This window comes from Lepidochelys olivacea (genome assembly GCF_965140295.1).
Source record: "Lepidochelys olivacea isolate rLepOli2 genome assembly, chromosome: 2".
In the NCBI taxonomy this organism is placed as follows: domain Eukaryota; kingdom Metazoa; phylum Chordata; order Testudines; family Cheloniidae; genus Lepidochelys; species Lepidochelys olivacea.
In genome coordinates this window covers 255,858,745-255,880,870 of record NC_140412.1, presented here as the reverse complement: position 1 = coordinate 255,880,870, position 22,126 = coordinate 255,858,745, and the positions used below count along the sequence as shown (strand labels likewise).

Genomic DNA, 22,126 nt, shown 5'->3' with positions numbered 1-22,126 from the left:
ACAAGAATGGAAACATTTACCTTAATTGGTCCTGGCTGGTCTGAAAAGCAGGACAGATATGAAACCATTCCTCACACATGTCAATGGTGGTCTCAGTATGGAAAATGCATTTGGAAATGCCCTGAAAAATGCATGCCAAAATGTTCAAGGCACATGTAATTGCTTGCAAGAACCACTTTGAATTTATAACCCAGAATTGCGTCATTATTTCATTCTATTTTGAAAATACTGTCCCCACTTACAAGTCTGTGTAAACAGTTTATAATGGAAGTGTCAACAGATCCTTCATTATAGCTATATTTGAGTGGCCTCTACCAGATGAGTCATGTTAATTAGAAGAGTGGTGCTGTTAGCCTATTATTGCATTTGCATCCTTAGCACTTTCTTCCATCAAGTTAACAGGTGATACCAGAGTGCGTCATCCTTATCAGCGGATACACAGGTTCATCTGAGGTTGAAGTCAACCACCCAGGAGTTCTGCTAGAGGGGATGCTTCAGTCTCACTGTAGCAAACATTCTGAAAAAGCTAAACAAGTGATTGGCTTCAACATCCATCTCTATTAGTCCTGGGGGGGAGCTGGAGGCTAGTCAGTTTGTAGGAAAACCTGTATCAAGTTACTGCTACATTTATTATAGCTTATGTAAAAACCAGTTAAACAGAGCAACACAATAAGGTTTGCAGCTATTTTATTTACAAGTATACATTTAACACAAAGAAACACTGATATCCAAGCCTAGTTAAGAGTAGTGTAACAATATGCATCATTTTGATGATTATTCTAACCAATAGACTACACTGAAAAATTAATGCCAGTAAAATTCTTGGTCATAATATTAAGAAATACAATATAAACTGAAAATATGATTGCTTAAAATTTGAAAATGGAAGTGAAGCCATTTACACAGGAGTCAGAGTTTAACATAATCTGAGGGGAAAGGCTCCAACCAACTGTATCTTTCAGGTTAAACAGAAGAAAAAAAGAAGCATAGTTTATCCTTAAAGATAATGAGCAGTTTGCTTCTTCAGGTAGAATGTATTCCCAGTGTTCAGGTTTTGCAGTGGAATTACATTACTGAGCATGACGACTTTCCTTGTGAAGCTGCCCCGTCAATCTTTTCTGCCTCCAAAATTATCCTCCTAAAAACGTCAACGGCAGTCTGCAAAGAGAGAGAAGTGTGATTAGTATGAAGGCTGCAATTATCACTTACTGAAAGAAAGACGACTTGGCACAGTTTTGCTGGCTACTCTAATAGACAAATGCATGCTCAATATGTCAAGTCAGGTCTCAAACAAATATGCTATGATTTGGGTAAGTAGGAAATGTAGGTGTAATTGAAATATTTACCACAAGAAACTCTTTGGAAAATGGGCATAACCCACCCAATATACATGCTTACACGGGGAAACATTTAAAAAAATATTCTGTAGAGAACAAGCGTTAACTGAATCGTCAAAACAAACAAAAAGCTAATTACTATAATTCTGCTTTGTATTGTAGCCATTTTGAATAGTAAGTGCTCATTGACAATATTGAAAGCTTATTATACTCTGCCTCTCCAAAGACAATACACAAGTATAAATTGATTCACATACTCCAAGCAATACTACTACAAGTCAGACTAGAAGAGACGCTATCTCTGTAAAGCTCCAAGTAATTTAACATCAAAGGGAGAGAAAAAAATGGAGGAAGGCAATTCCAACTGAAATTAAAAAAAAATAATTCAGTAGAGGGTTGTGGTTTTAAGTGTCTTGGGTCCTTTAGGCATGCAGAGGGAACATTCCTACATTACACTACTCATTTACATTTTATTGCAGTGACTACCATCAGACACTGCCTAGTTCACAAGTATTGTCCAAGATGAGGTGTCCTGTTCAGCTCTACCAGGATGGGGCAATGAGATTTGACAACTGCTGCAGGAAAATGCTCCAGAGATAAAAGAAGACACTTGAATTTCAAGGGACAGTATTTCAAACCAAACTGGTATCTAATTTTAACCAAAATCCTTTTGAAAAGAGTTAATGTGAGCAAACCGTAAATATTCTGACAGGTTCAGGGCTTACATTATACATATGAAACCTCAGACTGCAAAACAGTGAGCATTAACATATGTTGGTTGCATGCAGCCATATGTTATAAGCTTGCCACTTCCTTATACAGTTGAGGAAAACAATCCAAAACCCCTGAAAAAAAACACAAAAACTGTTCAAATTAACTGTGTGTAGGCATCCTCATACACATCCCTTCAGCAGCTAAGAGTAACTGCTATTCTCTGAGCAGGAATCATCTTTGAAGTTATTGATTCCACCTAGAACTCCTTACTGGACCCTCCCCTGGCTAGGCTGAACAAGCTTAGGATACAGTAATCACTGGATAACATTTTTCCAATCTACTTGATGCTATTCCTCTCAGATTAGTTAGGAAGCCCCTTGATAAGGTGAGCAGGTGAGGGAGAGACTATCATGTCCTCTGTGCTTTGGACTCACCCTCCAGCTGTGGAGAGGATCCACATTGTTATTCTACCGTATGCGATCCTGACCTAGACAGTAACTTGGTGGGCAGAATGGATCTGTGCAAGGACACAAAGGAGTGGCACCTTTACTAGGGTCAGAACTAGGTATAAACTTAAGTCCTCATCTGTGAGTTACAACCTGCTGGACTAGGAACTGGACAACTGAATCAGACACTCCTTTTCAATGTAAGTAGGGGCCTGATTCATTCGAGAGCTTAGGTTTCAACAGATTTGACAGAAGTGGTAGACTGAACATTTGACTAGTTTACAAAAGTTTTCATGAAAACATGAAAGTTACTCTAAAATGCAGAAACTTCAAGCCTCTTTAAACTTCCCCCAGTGGTTACTCTTCACTTCAAAAATTCCATTAAATGAAGCACCAGTGTACTTATGTGGACTGAGAAACACTCTGAATAAGGGGGTTTAATGTCATGACACATTCAGGTTGAAGGATTATTGAATACTAGCCCACTCTGAGAAATAGTCACCCCTTTACAAAAGTTAATATGCTAAAATGGAGCATTCCATTGGACCTCCTAGAGGGATTCACTTTGTATGGTTAGACTGGAGACTCTGTAGATAATAGGTTGCTGTGTTTTTGTATATTTTATAGCAGTAGTCACTTTAATAAATATTCATTTCTACATAATTATCCTAAAGTCAATAGTGATGCTGAACTCCTCATCTTCATTTTGGGTTTCTGAGGACAGCATTGATCATGTTAAAGACAGACATTGGTATTCTGACTAAGGGAAGTTTGGTCAAAAGCCAATGTTTCCCTGTGTATCAATTTTTAGTCTATCCAAGTGTCATTACTATTATAATTTCATGAGCACCAAGTTCCGTTTGTATAGAAAAGAATAGAATAGAAAAGAATATTCCATGTTATATGGAAGCAAATGTATGAGAACTGGAAGAAGCTGGTACAAGACACTATAATTTGTTTAAAATAAACATGCTGAAAAGCTCTGTGTGCTCTGACCTGGCAGTTATTTCTCCAGTAAGGTACAATTTTTAGTTGGCTCACTTCTGAATAAATTCCACTGGACTCCAATGGCCCCACAATCTTAAAGTAATTATAGTAAGACCATAGCAGGCTGAATTCAATGTATAGCCTCTCTCATATTTAACACTGTGTGTTGTATAGAGTCTCAGGAACCATTAAAATACTAATCAATACAATTTTCCAAGCAATCCAAAGGCAAACTGACATAAGTGGCTGATTAGTCAAATTACACAATACATTTCCTGTGCAAACTGGATTTTAGCAGAGTCCTGGACAGGATTACAGATCCCATCAACTACTTTCTGCTGATAAATTTTCCTTGGGCGACAACTCAAAGGAAAAAAAATCTAGTCTGACCTACAATACACTTAACACTTATGTAAACAGTTGAAATTTTATTTTGGCTCTAGCAGACACTATTCTCTACATTCCTGACTGGAAACAGCTATTTTTAAAAAAGAGCACTTATTCTGTCAAATGAGACGAGACTATGTTATTTCTCAGACAGATTGTTCATCTGGGCCACTCACCAAGATGTAGGTGGCCAGTGAATACATTTAAAAAGTTTTAGTTACATACATTCTTTATGGATCTTGTGACAAAGTTCCTCCTCTACCTTGGTGCGTCTCGCGCTTATTAGCGGATTTGCTCACCTCGGAGATTCATGGCAGCCCTCAGTTTGGCTGTTTTTGTGAACCCACAGTCCAGGTCAACTCCTCCTGTGTCTGACCAGGAGTTGGGAGGTTTGGGGGGAACCTGGGCCCGCCCTCTACTCTGGGTTCCAGCCCAGGGCCCCATGGAATGCAGCTGTTTAGAGTGCCTCCTGGAACAGCTGTGTGACAGCTACAACTCCCTGGGCTACTTCCCCATCGCCTCCTCCTAACACCTTCTTTATCCTCAGTCCTCCAACAGTATGCGTTCTCACTCTCAGCTCCTCACATGCGCACCACAAACTGAAGTGAGCTCCTTTTTAAATTCAGGTGCCCCGATTAGCCTGCCTTAATTGATTCTAGCAGCTTCTTGATTGGCTACAGGGGTTCTAATCAGCCTGTCTGTCTTAATTGTTTCCAGAAAGTTCCTGATTGTTCTGGAACCTTCCCTGTTACCTTACCCAAAGAAGAGTGACCTACTTAACCTGGGGCTAATATATCTGCCTTCTATCACTCTCCTGTAGCCATCTGGCCCGACCCTGTCACAATCTACAAAGATCAAGAATACATTTTCAAGCTGGTAAATCTTTTCAGCAAAACAAGGTTATGAGATGACTCAGACAGGAGCCACTGTTGCATGAACAATAGTGTCTTCATTGGGAACCACTTCCCTACCTCACAGGGATACTGTGGTGCTGTTCAAAGCAATTGGTCATGTATACAATACAAACTTTTGTCAGGGGCTGGATAAGCTGTACTGACAAGAGCACAGTTTGGCTAGCATAAGTGGTGTCTACACTAGGAGCACTTGCCAGTATAGTATACAGATATGGCTATACCAGCAAAGTGCTCCTACATATTGATCTGGCCTTTGATAGTCTGATGAATGATGTCAGTTGTGATCAGTATTACTGAACTTTGGTCAGCCATTTGACCATGTTGACTTCTTTTAGGACTTGAGTTTAGTTTTTTTCAAATTGAGAACAGCACAGAAAATGGTAGTAGTTAGCATTAAATCCAAACTTTGAGTATAATCAAATCTGCAGAAAAAGGTATTTCTACTTAATCTTACATAAAAGTACTACAGGCTTTAAGTCTGTTTGCTCTTCCTTTGTTACTAATACACTTCATCTAGGATTGCTTATAGGCGCTTGTTTCCATGGTGGCGAGCTTGGAGGCAGTTATTTAAGCCTACTTCCACATGACCGCTGCACTTTCCTCTTGCTGGGAGCTAGAATCCGAGAACTCTGAAATACATCTCCAGTTGCCAGCTGCAGTCAGTGTGGTTGTAGGGTGGAGACTACACAACAAGAGACTGAACAAGTCTGTCCCTGGAGCTAAACACCAAGCTTGAAATACAATACGACAGATGTTACGTTATGTCTGAAGTCCAGCTGCATTCCCTTATCTTCTGTTCTATGTCACATTCTAGGGCTTTCTTTCCTCCGCTTTTGGAAGATTACAGAAATTGAAAACTACTGAGAACACCATAAAAGCATAGTTCTTTGAACTCATGTTCTGCATTTAGGTTTGCGTGAAATGTTTCGATTGGCTTCACAGTCTGAGTGCCCTATAAGCTTTTAATGTGTTTTGGTACAACAGCATTTTACATCTTCCAAAAGAGGAGGAAAGAAAGTCCTAGAATGTGACATAAAACAGAAGATAAGGGAATGCAGCTGGACTTCAGACACAACATAACATCTGTCATTTCAAGCTTGGTGTTTAGCTCCAGGGGCAGACTTCTTCAGGCTCTTGGTGTGCAGTCACCACCCTACAAGCATGCTGACTGCAGCTGGCAACTGGAGATGTATTTCAGAGTTCTCGGATTCTAGCTCCCAGCAAGAGGGAAGTGCAGCGGTCATGTGGAAGTAGGCTCAAAGAACCGCCTCCAAGCTCGCCACCATGGAAAGCAGTACCTATAAGCAACCCTAGATGTTGCTATCTGCAGTTACAGCAGGGAATTACAACTTCAGATGCTTTTTCTGCCCACTGCCGTCTTGAACTGGACTCCTATGTAGACCGGTTGAGATGGAGACAAAAACTGCAATTTGTGATCCAGCTATGGCTCTCCAGAAAGGAATCTACTGCAGCCATAGCTTCCCTTGCCTGGTGTTCTATCATCAAAAGGCTGCTGCAAGCTTGGTCGGTGTTCTTGGCTACAGCCCCACCCACCCGGAGGGAAAGTTCTCAAGCTTTGGATTCATACCCCCCAGGGCAGGCAGGGCTTGGATTTTGGCCCCCCTCCTGGGGCAAAGGGGCTCAGGCTTAGATCCCCCTTCCCGGGGTCGTGTAGTAATTTTTGTTGTCAGAAGAGGGTCACGGTGTAATGAAGTTTGAGAAATCCTGATCTAGGCAACACGGTTCCCTCTTCTATGGGGGAGGGGGAAGAGGGACCAATAGGATGGCCTACAGTTTCAGCAAATGGTTCACAGTCCTTTGGAAAACACTGAGTTTGTGGGACTGGAGTAACAGAACTGAAAGAAGAAGCTGCTGTAAGAGCCAGTGTGGAACAGCCTAAGACAACAGGATCCAAAAGACAGTTTAGAGTTATGATAATTCATGCACAAAGATAATGGCAGAGGCACCATCCTATGGCCTGGGCTATGTGTGGGACAGCATACCTCCCTGGTGATAACTTGAAGGTGCAGGAACAAACAACATGATCTGAGAGCACTTCCTCAGGATCAAACAGAACAGACAGTTCCAGGGCTCCTCTCGGAGGACGTGGGATTCTCTCTGATAGGCTTGGAGAGCAAGAGCCTATCCCTTTGAGACAGAGAAGTTCTATCATTTAGGGCCTGTCTCACGGGAGTCCTGGCTTTCTAATATCTGCATTAGTCTACTCCGGTTTCAGAGGTTTTGCCAAGAGAAGATCTCCTCTGCAGGGTAGAGCAGCCAAGCTAACCTTTGATATCTGATCCCCTGGCCATTTCAGCCAAAGGGACATCCTAGCTGAGATGGAAGCACTTGTTCTTGAGGTGGTCGTGATGTTAAGTAGCATCTGCTATAAAACCACTCTAGACAGGGCAGTTTTTGAACCAGCTCTGTTCATCCCTGGTTTTGAATACCCTGGACAGGCTTTGGAGTCATGGCCCACCTTGATTATCATACACATTGTAAGGAGAGTGATCACTTTAGATAAGCTATTACCAGCAGGAGAGTGGATTTGTGTGTGGGGGGGGGAGGGGGGGGAGAAGAGAGAGGTGGGTGAGAAAACCTGGATTTGTGCTGGAAATGGCCCACCTTGATTATCATACACATTGTAAGGAGAGTGATCACTTTAGATAAGCTATTACCAGGAGGAGAGTGGGGTGGGGGGAGGTATTTTTTCATGCTTTGTGTGTATAAAAAGATCTTCTACACTTTCCACAGCATGCATCCGATGAAGTGAGCTGAAGCTCACGAAAGCTTATGCTCAAATAAATTGGTTTGTCTCTAAGGTGCCACAAGTACTCCTTTTCTTTTTGCGAATACAGACTAACACGGCTGTTACTCTGAAACCTGTCAGAGAAATATGCAACATGTGACTTCTTGTGAAGAGTTGCCCGTCAACTCATATGGTCTTTTCAACACAGATTCAACATCTGTTGAGCATCTCTTTAAAAGGAAGTTCCCATAACAAGTATTGCCATTCTCTTTTCCATTCAGGAGATTGTCACGTTTTCTTAATTTTTGGCAAGTATCCCAGGATCCCTTTGCATTGTATTACAAGATTTTTTGGGTATTTCCATTCTCTGGCCACCATGCCCAACGTGCAGATGGATGAGTAGTAGTTTCAGGGCCCTGTACGAACTCCATGGGAGGGGATCTATGGAAACTGGGTCAGCTGTGTCTTCCTTTTCCAGTAGAAGGATCAAAGCTCCTTCTGTACCTGGGGCTCATTTCTTTAGCTGTAGGAAGAACTTCGACTCCAGATTTATAGAATCTGGGTAGTCCTCTAAGCAAGATGCTAGCTTTCCTGCAAGCAGGAGGATAAAGAGAGGGTGGAGCATGGTCATAGTCCAGTCCCAATAGTCAGGGTGCTGGTATTATCATGGCCAGAAGACAGCAGCTGGAGAATTTATGAATCTAACCAGAGGGCAAGTGCTCAGAGACTTCTTGCTCCTAAAGGATGCTGGCCTTTGTCCACCCAAGACAGCAGCCACCACCTGGAGAATAACAAGCCTTGCTCCCAAGCTAGAGGAAGCCTCTGCCTTCTGAACTGGAGGGGGCTTTAAAGTCATGGAAGACAATCTTGGCTCCTCAAAGGGGGTCCCTATCCCAGAGGTTCCTTGGTGGCAGTGTGAAATCTCTCAGAAGAGGAGGAAGTGTCTCCAGAACCAGTAGGATGTTCCTGTCTTTGGTTCCTGTTGAAAGGGATGCTTCCCTGTCCTGCTCCCTGCCTGGTCTCTTCATTTAAGGGAAATCTCCTACCTTTCACCTTCCTTCCTGAAGAGCGTAAGTCACAAGATCCCCAGCAGCTGCCTGCAGTACCAAAGGTGGCTGTCCCAGCTTTGGCCTTTGGAGTACCTGAGCCCTGGACATGCTAGACAGAGTTATTCTCTGGCTGTAGCCAGAGGCAGCCACACAATAGTTGTGTCAGTCTTAGAAAGATTAGTGGAACCTGATCCTTCTCTGTGCAGTCTTTACTGGCTGGCAAAGGTACCGATCTCTCCGCTTCTTGAAAACTACTGGATTTACGAAACATTGTATAGAACAAGTGACCTCACCGACTTAGTTGTGTACTAGTGTGTGATAGTTAGTACAGCAATTTAATATGCTAGGTGTTATGAAAAAACTAACTTCTTTATAAAAAAAGCAGGCTACAGAACTACAGAGTGTCACTTCAGGTTTCAGAAAGTTATCAATAAATCCACAATATGAATTAGTGAGCCGTTACAAAGATGTATATTTAGCAATGGGAAAAAACTGAATGCCAGCTAGATTGTTTAACTAATAAAAGTTGACTGCACTTACGTCAGATTTAGCTTAAAGAATTTGTTCTAGAGTGGAGCATTTGTATACAGCTTGTCTTCTAAAACCACTTAGCTGCAAGTCTACTATTCACTGAAGGATTTTACAGGATGTTTACAATCTTCATATTTTTGCACTACTCCGGAACTAGACTGAAGAGTGGCATTAAACTTGCCAAAATCTGAACGAAGAATTCAAGTACTACAAAAATTAAATGGTGACTTCCTTTGGATCTGCAGAAGATTTTGTAAGATTTGTACTATCAATTTTCTTGACTGGTGTGGAGAAAATAAATAAGGAAGTGTTATTTACTCCTCATAACACAAGAACAAGGAGTCAGCAAATGAAATTAATAGGCAGCAGGTTTAAACAAAACAAAAGGAAGTATTTCTTCACACAACTCACAGTCAAACTGTGGAACTCATTGCCAGGGGATGTTGTGAAGGCCAAGACTATAACAGGGTTCAAAAAAGGAACTAGATAGGATTATGGAGGACAGGTCCATCAATGGCTATTAGCTAGGATGGGCAGGGATGGTGTCCCTAGCCTCTGTTTTCCAGGAGCTAGGAATGGGCAACAGGGGATGGATCACTTGATTACCTGTTCTGTTTATTCCCTCTGAAGCCCCAGGCATTGGCCACTATCGGAAGACGGGATACTGGGCCAGATGGACCTTTGGTCTGACCCAGTATGGCCGTTATGTTCTTTCGCCCTGCGGAAACTAGATTTTCTTGATTGTCCACTACCAGCAGCACAAGTTCTGGCAATTACATGTATGAAAGGATAAAAGAGGTATGATTTTACCAGGAGACAAGGTTCCACCTTGCAGGATTGTCTGTCTGGTTGCACAAAGACCTTCAGGAAAGATACAGATTTGATTCCTAATTTTAGGTATAGAGAGGTGCTAGTGAACTTTCCACTAGCATAAGGGTCTGCTTGGAGCCTCCTTCTTCATCACAAACCAATCTGATACTGTTCCTCTGACCCCATCATGAGCCTGGATTCCATAAGGCAAAAGTTTCACTAGCAACATAGCTTGTTACAACCAAATTAAAAATGACATTTGAGTATGACAGCCTATTACTTCAAACCCACAGCCCGTTAAAGTGAACTAGGGAAGAGGTCAAAGAACATGACAGATTAAGCCCTATATACAGCCATGGGAACTGATTGCCCCACCACCCAATTTGCAATTACTCTGAAGATACCCTCAAAGATGCTTAGTTTTGCAGTTCTCAAACTGTATGTGTCTCCAGAGATAACATGCTTGTTAACAGCAAAAATGTTTTAAAATAAATAAATATATAGAGGTGAGAAATAACAGACTTCAACCCTATTGTACCTCTGCAAATGTGTGTACACAGAGTCAATCCTTTACCTCTCTCTAAAAGTGAGAAGTTTCAAAAAGTTTAGTGAATAGAAGATTGTTGGGGGCGGAATAGGTCTGGACAAGGAGAAGTCTGGAGATAAATGTGAGAAGGGAAGGACAGGAAGTAGAAACAAAAGTGAAACTGTTTGAGCAGCATATTCCAGAAGTCTTGAGGTCTTCCCGAGTGTAGCCTTCATTGATTTGAGCTCTACCATTCTCTCATTAGAAGGGAAAACCTATAATGGCAGCAGGCTGTAAAAGAGACCCAGTTTGGGAATAGGAACCATTCAAGAAATGTATGTTTGCTGATGATGTTTTAAAGAAAGTCACACCAGTGAACTGGTGGAAGTCACTTAAGCACTTGGATTCAGATATTGCTAAAGTGATAATCTCACTTAACAGCAGTACCTTCTTCTGCTGGTGTAGAAATAATATTTTCTTCCTTTGGACTAATTTATTCCAAATTGAGAAATCATTTGCGACCTGAAAAAAGCAGGAAAGCTTGTTTTTCTTTTCCAGATTATGAACAAATAGGAAAATGAAGGTGACTGAGTTAGCTGCAAAAGCCAATATTTTAAGTTTCTCATGTTGACCTGGCTGACAGTCTGTTTAATTTAAAAAAAAAAAATTCATTTAATGATTTTAGTTAAATAATTTTAACAAAACAAACCTGATTTTAAAAAACATGAATGTTTACATTCAAAAATTCATATGCTTGTTTTGTTAAAATATTAGATGTTTGCTGTTGAAGAAAAAAATCCAGAATACATAACGTCGTTGTTTTAGTTAAAACAAACAATTTAAATGTCTGGTGATGTTCTACTCCTAATATAGCATGGCAAGAAAATCCTCCAAATATTAATGATTAATCTGTTGAATTGGAGATAGTTCACTTCTCAATGACTTCATAAATATCCGCTTCAATTACCTTTGGTAAATGAAATAACCAAACAATCATTCATTTTCTGATATAACTGTAAAACTAATCTGAAAAGTTTTCAAAGTAAATCACTTTAAAAATGTACAAAAAGAAAAGGAGTACTTGTGGCACCTTAAAGACTAACAAATTTATTTGAGCATAAGCTTTCGTGAGCTACAGCTCACTTCATCGGATGCATTCAGATGAAGTGAGCTGTAGCTCACGAAAGCTTATGCTCAAATAAACTGGTTAGTCTCTAAGGTGCCACAAGTACTCCTTTTCTTTTTGCAAATACAGACTAACACGGCTGCTACTCTGAAACCTTTAAAAATGTACAGAATGTACCTTCTAAAAATGAAACCTAACATCTCCGAGTTGTGAAGAATATGTATTAAGGTTATAACAACCAACAAGAATGCACTTTTATGTAGAAATCCATGATTAATAGAGTCTTCTTGACTAGTGATTTAAATCATGATTAAATCAATTTGATTTCAATCAAATCCACCCTGTGATATTTAACAACAAAAAGGGGAAAGGAACTCAAGATAGAATAGGGAAAGAACAGGTTAGAGAATATTTAGGTAAGTTAGATGTATTCCAAGTTGATTGCGGCCGATTAATTTAATCTCAGGTACTTAAGGAACTAGCTGAAGCAATCTTGGAACCATTAGCAATTATCTTTGAGAACTCCTGGAGGATGGGGGAGGTCCCTAAGGACTGGAGAAGGATAAACATAGTAACCATCTTCAAAAATGGGAACAAAGACTGGGGAATTATAGACCAGTTAGCCTAACTTCAATACCTGGAAAGATACTGGAACAAATTATTCAACAATCAATTTGTAAGCACCTAGAGGAATAGCTAGCATGGATTTTGACTGGCCTGGTGGGTTGGGGGAAACAACAGTCATGATTTTTGGCTTTATATAAGGCTTTTGACACAATCCCAAATGATATTCTCACAATGAAATTTGGGAAATGTGGGCTACATAAAATTACTATAAGGTGGGTGCACTACTGGCTGAAAAACCATACTCAGTAATAATCAGTGGCTCCTTATCGAGCTGGGAGGGCATATCTAGTGGAGGTTCCAAAGGTCCGTCACTACTGAATATTTTCATTAATGACTTGGATAATTGAGTGGAGAGTAGACTTAAAGTTTGGATGACACCAAGCTGTGAGAGGTTGTAAGCTCTTTGGAGGACAGGATCAGAATTCAAAACAACCTTGACAAGTAAGTGAATTGGTCTGAAGTCAGCAAGAGGCAATTCAATAAAGACATGAGCAAAATACTACATTCAGGAAGGAAAAAAAGTCAAATGAACTACAAAATGGGGGCAGTACTGCTGAAAAGGATCTAGGGATTACAGTGGATAACAAAATCTGAATCAAGGTAATGTAGTTTAAAAAAAAAGGCTGATATATTCTGGGGGTGTATTAATAGAAGTATCATATGTAGGACAAGGGAGATAATGGTCACTGGTGAGCCCTTAGCTGGAGTACAGTGTCCAGGTCTGGGTGCCACCCTTCAAGAAAGATGTCGAGAAACTGAGGAGAGCACAAAAATGATAAAATGTTTAGAAAACCTGACCTATGAAGAAAGATTAAACACTTACCCAGTTTTTTATCTTAAGACAAAAGACTGGCAGGGAGGGGACCTCATAAATCTTCAAACATCTTAAGGGCTGTTATAAAGAGGACAGTAATCAACTGGTTTCCAGTTCTATTCAAGGTAGGACAAGTGATGGGCTTGATCTGCAGCAAAGGAGAGGTAGCTCAGGGGCTCTCAACTTTTTTCTTTCTGAGGTTCCCCCCCCACAACATGCTATAAACACTCCATGGCCCAGCTGTACCACGACAACTGTTTTTCTGTATATAAAAGCCAGGGCTGGCATTGGGGGTAGCAAGCAGGGAATTCCCTGGGGCTCCACAACAAAGGGGACCCCACAAAGCTAAGTTGCTCAGGATCTGGACCCAGGTGGTGTGGCTCTGTATCCCGGGCTGCAGTTCTGTATGCTGAGCTTCGGCTTTCTGCTCTTGCCTGTAGTGAGTCTAATGCTGGCCATGCTTGGTGGCCCCCCTGAAACCTGCTGATGGCCCCCCAGGAGGCCCTGGACCCCTGGTTGAGAACCACTGATGTAGGTTATATATTAGGAAAAGCTTTCTAACTATAAGGGTAGTTAAATTCTGGAATAGGCTTCCAAGAGAGCTTCTGGAATCCCTATCATTCAAGGTTTTAAAGAACAGGTTGGACAAACACCGGTCAGGGATGGTCTAGGTTTACTTGGTCCTGTTTCAGTGCAGGGGGATGGACTTGACCTCTCAATGCCCTTTCCAGCTGTACATTTCTATGAAATACTGGAACATATTCAGGGGTAAATGAGGAAGCTATTACACCAAAGATTAGTGTTAGGTTAAAATGAAATTAAATCTGCTAGTTTTGTCACCATTTAGAAATAACAATGGTAACATTTACAATGTTTCCTGCTTATATTTGGTCAGATTGTGGCCATCCATCCATTAACACAACCCACATCACTACAAGATTTGAGACCCTCCCCAGTATTTATGATTGTGAGGCAGAGAAACATTACATTACTCCTATTTCAGAGGGAATGGAAGCACACTGGCAGAGCCTGGAAAAGAACCCAAATCTAAGGGCTGGCTAGTGCCTTACTCACAATACTATCCTTTCAGCGGTATGTTCCTGCTAAGGATACAGCAATTAATTCTCTATTTTTGAAGGTACCGATACAGATCAAGCCATTACCACTTCAACTTAGGGAAGAGAGTTTACACTGAATCTAACTCTTTCCACTTTAGCACCAGAACCAAACACACATATAATTAAGTTACACCTTTAGTCACATATTTCTCCTTTCAACAACCTTACTTTATCTTCAGTTCTCAATGAAATATTTGGACAAGCTTGCACACATGGACTTCACTGCAAGTAATCATTTCACTTTCTATTGCCAATACACAGCTATACAGCATATAGTAGTTTTCTTCCCATTGTGATGAGGCACATGTGGAGACATTTAAAGATCCTTTGATACCAAATCCCACTATTTAAACTGCAGCGTATCAAAGTGGATGTTAATTGGTTACCTGATTTTCTTTAGCAGAGGATTCCAAGAAAGCTGCATTCCAGGATTCTGCTAAAGCTTTCCCTTCTTCATAACTGATCACCCTGACCAAACAGAAAACAGTATAAATTATTACAGCAAAGAAAATGTTTGATGGCTTATGGAGAAGTTAGAGAAGGGAGCTGTAGCTCATGAAAGTTTATGCTCTAATAAATTTATTAGTCTCTAAGGTGCCACAAGTACTCCTTTTCTTTTTATGGATACAGACTAACACGGCTGCTACTCTGAAACCAGCATTTGCCATGCAACTGCAGTTACTTCCTTGCAGTACTTCATGCTCTATGAAGTATTAAACTGCTTTGCATGCAGTAAAAACATGTTCAAGTAAAATTTGGGTCTTGCAATACTTACTTTCCATTTTTACGATATTTTAGAATAACTCCATTTTATATAGTGCTTTAAAGTTATTGTCACAACATTCCTATGAAGTAAACATGCAACTACTCCATTTTGTAGATGAAAGAGAGGTTAAGTGACTTGCCCCAAAGCGAGAGTCAGGATTAGAATTCAGTAGCTCCTAGCTCTCACTTCCATATTCAAGTCCACAGTACCTTAGTTATGATAACTTAGTTTAATTTAGAATTAGGTTAGCTTATGCTAACTTTTTAGCTATGGAAAATTACATACCTATAATTTAGTTCCTAAGAAGAAAATTGCATTGAAATTGTTACAAGTGATGTTGCAATGGAGAACTGTTATGGTATCTTAAATTTTTCAGAAAAAAATATTGTATTTACATACCGTTCCATATGCAGGTCTTTTTTATTTCCAACCAGCATAATGGGTATTCTGTGAAAAAAAGTGAACCACTTTTAGAACAGCTGTTATAGCATACTGAACAAAGTACTAGTAATATACCTGCAATGAAATGAGATGAAAGTGTTACTACTTACTGGACTTTTCCCACCATATCCAATAACTTGCCATGGATAACTTTAATCACTTCAAAACTGCAAAATAAAGGGATGAAATCACACATGCACTCTGATGTTTAGCCTTAATACCCAATACACAAGCAATTAATTCCACCTGTAGACTGTGTGTTTAAGCTTTATTCTCACTTTAGCTATAAAACTGAGATGCTCTAAATGTGTTACTGATTCCTGTACAAAAAGACAAATTGGGCCAGAACTCCATAACACACAAGTTCATCTAACAATATTCTTACACAGGCCAAGATAATCCTGTCTAATATACTTGTTTTTCCTTTAGATAAAGGGCACTGCAAGTGTATGAATCAAGACTGAGAAAGACATGCCTTAAGCATTATTTGGATGTTTGATGAATCTGCTTGGAGTGTAGGTACACTTTAGGCAGAATGTGTAATAAGATTTAGCTGCACAATGCAGGAAGTCTGGGTAACCAGGTTAAATTAAAAGTACAGCTTCAAAACCAAACAAGCACTAAGAAGGAAGGTGCAGCAGAAATACTAAGCATGTAGTGCTTTGCTGAAATTCATAGTACTTTCCATTTTAAATTGGGACAACACTCAATTTCAAAATTAAAATAGAATCCAAGTGATTTCATTCAGAATTTATGCACTTGAAAATGAAGAAAAAGCCTGAACTGTGACTTTCCAAGTCAAGAGAAGCACAAACTGAGCTGTCAGGTTGTATGAGAAACATTGCTTGTTCAGATACTACAATTATGGGTGCTAATACAAAGTCTGTACACAAAGACTTGAGTTACTAAGGTCAGAAGCAATATTGTGAGGTGCCAGGAAGCCTCACACCCAGCTAACTTAATGGATATTTAGTACCATGCAGAATAAGCAAGTCGTAAACAAATGAAGCCAGTGATGTGCAATGGCAACCATTTTATTACATTTGGAGTAACTGAGCTATGAGGGAGCTTGACAGACAACTTTGATCAATTATAACAGGGATTTCATGTATAAACCTGGACTGGACACAAATATTGCAATTAAAAATTATTTGTAGGGTAAGTAAGGTAGGTTCTGACTTTCAAAACGTTATTGCCATAAGTAGTGTGCTCATTTACGTGGCATTTTAATCAGAACTCAAATTCCAAGGGCCTGATTCTTCAAGCACAGCTTTGCATTAAATACGTGCCACAAAGATAGATACCTTTAATACCTCCCTGTACAAGACTGGTCTAATCTGCATGAGGAAACCAGCCTGGTGTCAAACTAGTCAAGAATCAGGGTCCACAAAAGTAGCCTAAAGCCATCTTTGCCTCTTTCCCCCCACAACAGCTGACCACAAGCAGACTATAGAATCTGGCCCACAGTTAGGTATGCACTCTCCTGCCTAAATCAGTTGCCTGTAGACATCTGGGAAGGAGATTGCAAGAGACAATGAAAACACAAAAAACATGGAAGTACACCGAGACAGTGAACTCTAATGATTGTTATAATGGACCAAACAATTGCCAATAAACCCAAAACAGAACGGGGGAAGTATCAGTGGACCAGGTAGCATTACACTGACGTTTCACATCACTTCATCTTTACTACCTTATGAACAGATTTCCTACATTAGCAAGTGGAATTAACGAAGTTCCAAATTAAAAAACAAGGTAACTGTAGGGCCACAATTTATTCTCTGCAGGCTGACAGTAACTGAGGATTCATTAAGGAGGTACACAGTGGATTACAATGCATGTTATTGCTCACTAGAAATGGAACCTACTTTGTGATACAAATTAGGAATTTAATTAGGTAAACCAGAATGAGAAACCTTCAATAACCTTGATTGTGAGCAAATTTAAGACTAGTTTATAGAAGTAGGGCATTGTTTGCTTCTTTAGGAGCATTTTTATGAATTCCCATTTGACAAACACTGCACTTGAATCACTCAATATAGAAGAGAAAGTGGAAAGTAACAAGTACTTAAAAATAACAAGTACCCTACAGTATCAGTACTCAAATGTTCAGTTCCTATCTCAATATATAGCCAGTGACCTAGCTATATGAACCAAGAACAAACTTGTGTCAGACTGGAGTAGCAACCAACAAGCAAGCAGAAGACAAATCAAAGCCTCTTTGGCTTTCCAGAGTACTTAGGCAATCAGAGAGTGGTGTTACATGATATGTTCTACTGTTTAGAGAGTCTGGATGCAGGACAGAACAGGATATGACACCTTACACTTCAAGTAGATTTCTACTTTTTAAGAACCACGCAGTAAAATAAAAAGCCATTTAAAAAACAAAACAAAACAAAAAACCACTAGAAAAGAACATGTAGGTATAGACCCAGGGCAGTCTGAATACATTCTGGAGTTCTTTGCTAAGCTTACACTAGAATTTGACTCTTCCACAGTGGCATCTCAACAGCTGTCAGGCAGGACAAAGTTCTATTTTTCATCTGACTGCTTGACTTTGCAGCACTACATAATAGAGAACTGGAGCCAGAGTTAAAGAATTAAATCCTCTAGATATTACAGATCAGGTATAGGACAATCAGTGGAAGCTTCCAGGTCATCAAAGTGCCTCAACTCTGGTTGAAAGGTAGTAACTCTAGCAGCAGAGACTCAGTTCTATTGCTACTCTATCCATGTCTCTAGGTGAAACTACAAATAAGGGAACTTCACATCTTCAGTACACTGTCGCAGATGCAGGCAATTGTCCCTTTGAGTGGGCTGAGATTGAGACAACCAACTCATTTTACTTAGGACCATGCTGCTAGCCAAGCCCCGATCTGAACTAGTGACCAAGATGATGGGAGACTCCATGTCCCATAAATCCCCAGGCTTTCAAACATTGTCTTAAAATTAAGCCAGAGTGCCTCCCCCAGGAGGAGAGAATGCTATCACCAAGTTTGTGTTGTTTGACAGTTTGTACATGGGGGTGCTTTATAATTATTTCACAGTCTTAAGACTCAAGTCTCATCTTCATCACCTGTTACTTTGAACAATCCTTTAAATAGCGACAGAAGCACCTGTCTAAAACATATGCTCCCATTAGCATTATTCCTCAATACTACAGAATGTTAATTTGTTTCACTGAGTAGATCTGACGAAGCTACTCTGCATATACTTTATGCATTAAGGTAATTTGCAACCATAAGAGTATTTGAGCAGCCCAGTAGAGTTCAGATTAGGACAAACATACTAGACACTCCAGTACCTGTCAAGAATACAAGCAACTGTGTTCTTTCAAAGTGTCCCTATGTGCTGAACAGGAAGAGAGGTCGCTCAGTACCTTCTGTTTTTAAAAAAAACTTGAAGGTTCTTAGATTTTACTTATTTAGCAGCTTACATAAGGCAGCTACTATTTTTAAAGTGCTAACTCTTTCTCTTCTACTGATATGCAGATGCTGTACAAGGTAACTTTAAAAAGAAATCCTGCCACTAAAACCCACCAAATTTATAGAAACAAGAATGTAGGGGTCCAAAAAAGGAAGGAGATTAATAGAATATGGTGCCAATGACTGTACAAAAACCTAATAAAGAGGTTAATGTGCTTCTTACCAGTAAAGAGATTACCTAGAAGAAAGCTGGGCCTCAAGGCAGAAAGGATCTTAATTCAAACTCTGAAAGCTGAATAGCTATTCTGAGAAGCTATTTTACAGTAAGACATGCCCTTCAATAGTGCAAATAAAGCAGCTTACAAGCCAAATTCATATACACTGTCAATTGCCTGGCAGCTCATAGCACTGAGCTTCCTTACTGAACAGGCAATTTCTACCAGTCAACTGGACAGGTGGGCAAGGCAGAGGGGGAGAGAAAAAAACAACAAAACACAAAAAACGACCAAGAAGAATCAGCTCTATTTGAGAGCACAGCTACAGCTACTCTACAGAGCTTACAGCAGAGCAACTACACCAGTGCAGCTGCGCCACTGTCGCGGACACTTGAAGCAGACAGGAGAGTGCTCTCCCGTTGGCTTACTTACTCCAGCCCCTGCAAGCAGTGATAACTATGTCGGCAGGAGCTCTCCACCAACATAGTGCTGTCAACACCGGTGTTTATGTTGGTGTAACTTACATTGCTTGGGGGATGGGGGAAGATTTATTCACCCCAGTGCATGACATAAGCGATGCCAAAATAAGCTGTAGTGTAGACACAGCCTAAATTCATACAGCAAAGAGGAAAGAGAACCAACAATATGGTTCTTATGTTCACATGAGTTCTGACCCAAGGAGAAAAGTCAGAAAACATGCAGTGCCCCTAGCATTCTAGGTCATGTTTCAATTTATGCCTCTTTGTACTCACATACCACAATGAGGAGCACTAGGAAGACTTAAGCTTGATCATCTTTTTACTCAAAGCTCATAACCAATACACTTGAATCTGGATTCTATCTTTACTTGTAGTTTGCAAGCTGCTTAGGTACAGTAAAGATATTTTCAAAATGCTATTGGGAGGAGAATTGTTATTCCCATTTTACAGATGGGAAATGGAGCCAGATATTCAGGAATTGTCTGAGGGCATACAGGGAGTCTGTGGCAGAGCCAGGGATTGAAGCCACATGAGTCTCATAAGCTTACTCATAAGAATACACACAAAGAAGAACTATTACCTTTTTATTGATGTGACTGAATAAACGAGAATGTAGCCATTAATGTCTATGGAGTATGTCTGAGGAAATATGGAGTATTCATCCTGTGGAAGGAAAATGGTATTTTTAAAAACAGTTACTGCCACAAGGGTGAGAAACTTAGTGACAGTAGATCACCAGCAGTTTTAAACACTGACCATATTTTAAGACATAATTGCAAAAACACCATTTGCAAAGATTTAAAACAATGTCAATACAGGTGAATCAGACTCCATGGCAGGCCTCTTGGTGGAGGCTGCATGTTCCTTAAGGATTACATATGGACATTTGGAAAAAGTCAAGGAAGCTGGGGATAAGAAGCTGTAGATTCCCCCCCACTCCCATATATACACTAAACAAAAAGGATTTCACAATTTCCCACAAAATAAAATTAAGAAGAGCGTTTCGGGTTGAAATGTTTTGTTTCAATTTTGATATTTTCTAATACTGTAAAATAAAATTCAAAACAAATCAAAACATTCTACTCCAAAAAGTTTCAAAATGGAATGTTTTGATATCAAAATGCTTAGTTTTAGGTCTTTCCTCTACCTCCACTCAACATTTCTTAAAAATAGAAGTGGTCAAAGTTTTTCCAAGATGTCTAAATTCTATATAGATGTTGTTCTGATGGTAGATTTAAAGTTTAGTTTGAGATCACTTCATCTTGTCAGTCAATCCAATTTGCTCAGACTGTTCACTTCCACAAGTCAGCCTATATGACGCAGGAGAACCTTCCTTCCCCCTTTCCTAATGGGCAAGTGGGAAAGGACCCTTTATCTAGTCCTCCCCCACCTTCACAACTTTTTAGCAAGGTGAAGCTAGACAGAACTTGTCTTCGCTTGTGCCTCATATTCAGCTCTAATGTGCGGCAAAGCCCCCACCACTGCTCGAATATCAGATAAGCATGCAGCTTGGTTACTGACTGTAAAGTAAATGGCTTGGATTACTTCTATAGTAAGTGCAAGAAAGATGGTGGATGTGCAAAGCATTAGACTGTACTTGGCATTCCACAGGATTTCTATCAATTGGAATAGCTTTGGTAACAATTATCACCATCTGCCCCACAATCTCTAGTACCTTTTAACCAAGGCTCTTGTTTTCACAGTACTCCCACCATCAACCCATCACTTCACTCCCTCCAGCTTTACAAGTTTCAGTACCAAATCCTGTGCTGTACGGAGATAGTTGTTATCTCAACCCTTTCTAATCCACACTTTCACAACTGTCTGCTTGGCTGTTATCTGCTTGTGAGAGATGCTTTTTGGAATTATACAGTTAACATTTAAGAAGTTTGCCAACTAACAGCATAACGCAGCCCAGTAATTACTTTTGGTGTAAAGTGGTGTGTGTGAATCTGCAGTTATTACTATAATCTTTGCTACGTTGTATGTATCCATCTAAGCAGCCCCCATGGGCAAGTAAACACAACTATTTGGGCAAGTAAACACAACTGAGCAAAGCTTGTGCTAATGCATTTACAGTGCTTTTCAACATCTACTCACAAGATCTCCCCCCTCCAACCCACTGAAGCCAACAAAGAAAACTCAAAGAAAATCCATGGGAAAGAAAGGTTTAAAAATAACCACTGGTGAGACAATGCTATTTTAATTAAGAATTAGTTTCAACTGTGTGATACTGAGATTGAACCTCAACCCTGAGAATGAACTCTGTTTAAGGTTGTGTTGGCTGGGGAATTGGTTGAGTTATGGTATTCTTTTTAGACTGAATTAGTGTTCTTGGGAAGGCGGGTTCTGATTTCTACAATTGCAATTTGCAAGAGAAGGAAAGGTAGCTACCCAGCTCCTGACACAAAATGACCAAAAATCATGATGTTTGGTCCACTAGCCTGCAATATACCGTTCAACACCACTCAAAAGACAGCAAGGTATGGGGAAGCGCCATTTGGCCAGCATAGCAAATGAGAAACTCAAAAATATTAGCACCAAAAGAAATAGTTACTTTCCTTGTGCAGCTTTCAGAGTAACAGCCGTGTTAGTCTGTATTCGCAAATAGAAAAGGAGTACTTGTGGCACCTTAGAGACTAACCAATTTATTTGAGCATATTAT

General features: G+C 40.1%; 1 protein-coding gene across 2 annotated transcripts in view; it reads right to left on the bottom strand.

The window, feature by feature from the left end:
* Nucleotides 1-695: 695 nt before the first annotated feature.
* RHEB (Ras homolog, mTORC1 binding) overlaps nucleotides 696-22,126 on the bottom strand; it is a 60,617-nt gene continuing 39,186 nt past the window's right edge. Inside the window, exons 4-8 of one of the 2 annotated variants that reach the window (XM_084619465.1) lie at nucleotides 20,042-20,124; nucleotides 15,453-15,509; nucleotides 15,301-15,348; nucleotides 14,522-14,603; nucleotides 698-1,158 (exon numbers count right to left, since the gene is read on the bottom strand). In XM_084619465.1, coding sequence (XP_084475591.1) covers nucleotides 1,066-1,158; nucleotides 14,522-14,603; nucleotides 15,301-15,348; nucleotides 15,453-15,509; nucleotides 20,042-20,124 — 363 coding nt within the window. In that variant the 3' untranslated portion in view covers nucleotides 698-1,065. Of the gene's footprint in view, nucleotides 1,159-14,521; nucleotides 14,604-15,300; nucleotides 15,349-15,452; nucleotides 15,510-20,041; nucleotides 20,125-22,126 lie in introns of both variants that reach the window. The other variant, XM_084619466.1, reaches the window with a different exon arrangement.